Here is a 5266-nt window from a genome sequence, read left to right as displayed (position 1 = left end):
GTGAAGTCTGAGCACTGAGGGTAGGAGCCGTGTTTTTGTTCCGGGACTCAGTCTGGTAGAAACACTTCTCCAGGAGAGGATATGTCTGTGGATCCCAGTGTGTGTCACTGAGTGTTTTAGTGAGTGTGTATATATGTTGGTTTCACACACATCCTAAAGGACTACACTGCTTAACTCCACACAGTGATCTGACATGAGCCTGACTCAAAACACCACCAGCTTATAAATTCATTTATTGGATTGAGATATTTAATTGCGTGATTAAAATGCAAATCACCCTATAGGAATCTATGTTACTAAATTTTAAATTCTTAATGAAATGGGCAAATTATCAGAAGGATGTCGTTTTCCAAAGTTACTTAAGAAGAGATTAAAAGCCTGAGCAGATTAATTGCCATGAAAGAAATCTGAAAGTGTTACTGTACACTGATCAGCTGAAAAAGTCTGGGCCCACCTTGTTTTATTGGTGAGTTTTCCCCCAAACTCTCAAGAGATGAATAATTCCTGTGCTATAAAACCTGTTCTAGAAAATAGAATTTAAAAAGGAAATTGAATCAATTGGTTATGAAGTTGGCATAACTGTGATAACCAAAACCTCATAAAGATAGTTCCAAAAAAGAAACCTGTAGATCTATTCTAAATAAAATACTAGCAAATCAATTTTAGCAGAATTTAAAAGAATAAACACTGTGTAATATATCTACTTGTCAACAAGTCAAATTTTAAAAGTATTGGCTCATTACAGTTGGTTCCAAAAGGCATTTGAAAACATTAAACACAAATTCCTATTTTTTATTATTAAAAACTAGAAACAGAACAGTATTTTATTAACATAAAAAAGAATATCTCAAATGAACAAGCACCATCATACTTATTATTATAAATAGGAGTTCTAATAAAATTGAGGAAAAATAAATATACCTTTTCTTATCATTATTCTTTAACATTGTCGTGGAAGTTCTTTTTTTATTAAATAAAGTGTAATTTTTATTTTTTGGGTTTTTTTTGTTTTTTTTTTAGAGAGAGAGAAAGTACGGGTGAGAGCAGGAGGGAAGGGGCAGAGGGAGACTGAGAGAATCTTAAGCAGGTTCCACACTCAGTACAGTGCCCAACACAGGGCTCAGCCCGGGGTTTGATCTCACAACCCTGAGATCATGACCTGAGTCGAAATCAAGAGTCGGACGCTCAACCAACTGAGCCACCCAGGCTCCCCTGAAATAAGATATAAAACAGAAATAAAAATCTAGTTTAAAAAAAGGAAGGATAATTCTCCTTTGAATACCCAATAAAATCAACTGAAAAAAGTTTTCAGTTAATAAGGAAATTTTTAAAGTATAATATATAAAATATATAATATATAAGATAAATGTAGGGGCGTCTGGGTGGCTTAGTTGGTTAAGTGTCTGCCTTCAGCTTAGGTCATGATCCCAGGGTTGTGTTTCGAGCCCCACATTGTGCTCCCTGCTCGGCGGGGAGCCTGCTTCTCCTTCTCCCACTCCCCCTGCTTGTGCTCTCTCTCTCTTGCTATCTCTCTCTCTGTCAAATAAATAAATAAAATCTTTTTTTAAAAAAAGGATAAATGTACAAATGTACAAAATCAATAACTTTCTATATAAAATTGTTGCCAATTCAAAAATATAATAGAAAATTATTGTATTCTTAATGGTAACTAATAGCAAAACACCTACAATGAACTTAATAAGAAATGTGGGAGACCTATTCATTACTCAACAAATACTGAGTATCTATTATGTGTCAGGTTCTGTATTTGGTGCCTGGAATATAAATGTGAGCGAAGTGGATAGAGTGTTTGCTGCTGTGGCCCCATACAAATAAAACTAAGAAACTGCTGAGAGATATAAATCAAAGCTTTTTCCAGACACCATACTTTGATACTGAATGGAAAGACTGAACGTTGTCAAGACATCAGTCGTCCATAGAATAATTTATAGGATTAATGAAATCCCAATTTTTAAAAAATCACAATAGGATTGTTTTTGAAAATTTGCAAAATGATTCTGAAGTTTGGAAGAATAAAACTTGAGAATGACAAAAAAATAATTTAAAACAAGAGTACTTATAAAGTTGTTTCATTAAAAATCAAAATAAGTGATGAAGCTATAGAGATTAAAATAGTACAGTACTCTCTTACAACTCAATAATGAAAGACAACTCAATTAAAAACAAGCAGAGGATTTGAATAGACATTTCTCCAAATAAATAAACAAATGGCCATTAAGCACTTCGAATGAAACATGCGCATGAAGCACACACAACATCATTAGCTCTCAGAAAAACACAAATCAAAACATGTTGGATGAGTAGAATTTTTTAAAAAGACAGGTAATAGTAAGTGTTGACAAGGATGTGGAGAAATTGGACCCCTCACCCACTGCTGGCTGGAATATAAAATGGTGCAGCTGCTTTGAGAAACAATCTGGCAGGTGCTCAAAAGATTAAATAGAGAGTACATAGATACCCAGCAATTCCACTTCTAGAAATGGAAACATCTGTTTACACAAAAATTTGTGTAAACATTATTCAGACTAGCCAAAAAGTGGAAACAAAGCAAATACCCACCAACTGATGAGTGGATCAATAAAAGATGGTATATCCAGACAATGGAGTACTCTCCAGCCACTAAAAAGAAACCATATATGCATGGCTACAACATAGATGAAACCTGAAAACATTATGCCAAGTGAGAAAAGCCAGCTGTGAAAGACCACAAGCTGTATGCTTCCATCTATATGAAATGTCAAAGAATAGTCAGATCCACTGACACAAGAAGTAGTTGCCTAGCGCTGAGGGGACTGAGGGACATGGGGAGTGACTACCAGTGGGTAAAGGATTTCTATTTGGGGTGATGAAAATGTTGATTGTGGTGATGGTTGTACAGCTCTGTGAATTTACTAAAAAACCATTGAATTGTACACTTAAATGGGTAAACTGTATGGTATGTGATTATACCTCAATAAAGCTTTTATTTAAAAAAAAAATAGCCTGGTATTTGCACAAGTGCAATCAGAATATCACTACCTATAAAACAACCCCATCACATATAAGAACTTAATCTAGGATAACGATAGTAACACAAAGCAATGGAGAAGATGAAACAAGAACAATTATTTAGCTACTTGGGGAGAAATATATCAAGTTAGTGTGTCACTTTGTGACAGAAATGAATTTCATGTGGATCAAAATTTAATATGAAAAAATTAAACCATATTTTAAAGAGGAACACTTTGATCTTTGAATGAGAAAAGACTTGCTAAGCTTAAAACCAAGAAAAGAACTCACAAATGCCAATAGATTTCATTTTATAAATTTAAAATTCTTAGTCTTAACATCAGAAACAAAATAAAAATACTAACAAGACTTAGAAATTTTGTTTCAGTGGATAAGAAAGAGACAATAATTTTAATAATTAAATTGCTGCAGGAAATAGTCCCTTATATACCTGGGCAAAGTATAATGAACAGAAATTTCACAAATGAGAACCTGCAAATTAAAATGAGATTGTGGAGTGCCTGGGTGGCTCAGTTGGTTAAGCATCTGCCTTCGGCTCAGGTCATGATCCTGGAGTCCCGGGATCGAGTCCCGTATCGGGCTCCCTGCTCGGCGGGGAGTCTGCTTCTCCCTCTCCCACTCCCCGTTTGTGTTCCCTCTCACTGTGTCTCTCTCTGTCAAATAAATAAATAAAATCTTTAAAATAAATAAATAAAAGGAGATCGTATTTTTCAATCATGAAATTACTAAAAATATTCTTAAATCATAGTAATTTAATACTAGCACCAGTGACTCTGCAACAAGACTGATACAACATTCTCATTATATTTGAAATGCAAAGATTTATTGAAAGATGTGTATCTCATTAAATTATGACCCTTAAATTCTCCTTTTTTCTCCAGGAATATTGACTCATGAAGAACAAAGCCTAGTGAAGGTGGGGCAGGCCCCGGTGGGGTCAAGGTACAGAAACCAAGCCTCCTGAATCTCTTATCTTCCCAGAGCCATCCTGCTCCCCAGGGACAATGTCATCTTGGAGCAATGGCAGCTCCAATGTGTCCTACACCAGCTTCCTCCTGGTGGGCTTCCCAGGGCTGCAGGACTCCCGTGCCCTCCTGGTGTCGCCCTTCCTCAGCCTCTACCTGGTGATCATCTCTGCTAATGCGCTGGTCATCCACACGGTGGTGGCCCAGCAGAGCCTGCATCAGCCCACGTGCCTGCTCATTGCCCTGCTCCTGGCTGTCAACATCAGTGTTGCCACCACCGTGGTGCCCGCCATGATGTTCAGCTTCTCCACCCACTTCAACCGCATCTCCCTGTCTCACTGTCTGCTCCAGATGTTCTGCATCTACTTCCTCATTGTCTTTGACAGCAACATCCTGCGGGTCATGGCCCTGGACCGCTATGCTGCCATCTGCTACCCTCTCCGCTACCCCAAGAGAGTGACGGGCCAGGTGCGGCCAGGTGCCGGCTGGCCTGCTGGGGGTGGCACCTGCATTGGCGCTCTGGTGGTGGGGCTGGCCTCCCAGCTTCGCCTCTGCCGCTCAGACGTAATCCACCACTTTGCCTGTGAGCACATGGCCCTCATGAAGCTCTCCTGTGGGGACATCTCCCTGAACAAGACTGGGGCTCACTGTCCGCATCTTCAACAGAGTATTGGACATGCTGCTACTTGGAGCTTCCTACTCCCGCATCATCCACACCGCCTTCTGGATTTTGTCCGGCAGAGCACGTTCCAAGGCCCTGAACACCTGTGGCTCCCACCTGCTGGTCATCTTCACAGTCTATTCTTCCACCATGTCCTCATCCATCGTCTACCGGGGGGCTCGCACCACCTCCCAGGACGAGCACAACCTGCTCAGCGCCCTCTACTTGCTGCTGCCGTGTCTAGTACACCCCATCATCTATGGAGCCAGGACCAAGGGAAACAGGCAGCACCTGGCAACTCTGTTCCAAAGGGCACAGCTACCAGCACAGTCTCTGCCCTCGCACAGGGAGCTTCCTGCCTGACTCTTTGGGCCTTGGAGGTCCTACAGTCACTCTCACCAGCAAGCGGGTAAATGTGCGAGTCGGTCATCCCTGCTGTATTTTGGCTTTGACATTCTGCATTCATCTTTGAGAGTCTTTGATCCGTTTTCTGAAAGCAGCTACTAATCCAGAGTTACACAGTAATCAACTACAAAGTAAGCTTCTGTCTCTGCCTTCTAATTTTTCTCCCCTTCTTTCTGCATGTGATTTTCGTTCATTCATGCATCAT

General features: G+C 39.9%; 1 protein-coding gene across 1 annotated transcript; it reads left to right on the top strand.

Moving 5' to 3' along the window:
- The first annotated feature begins 3812 nt into the window (after positions 1-3812).
- On the top strand, positions 3813-5019 carry LOC123856497 (olfactory receptor 52Z1P-like). The gene is given in 2 exon segments (XM_045892683.2): positions 3813-4633; positions 4635-5019. Coding segments are annotated over 2 exon segments (984 nt in total). The 5' UTR covers positions 3813-4034.
- Positions 5020-5266: the final 247 nt, after the last annotated feature.

This window comes from Mirounga angustirostris, unplaced genomic scaffold, assembly GCF_029215605.1.
Source record: "Mirounga angustirostris isolate CCGP_5_RB_7025 unplaced genomic scaffold, mMirAng1.0.hap1 SCAF_13, whole genome shotgun sequence".
NCBI classification, from domain to species: domain Eukaryota; kingdom Metazoa; phylum Chordata; class Mammalia; order Carnivora; family Phocidae; genus Mirounga; species Mirounga angustirostris.
Note: the sequence above shows the minus strand (reverse complement) of the source record. Positions and strands in the feature narration are given on the sequence as shown.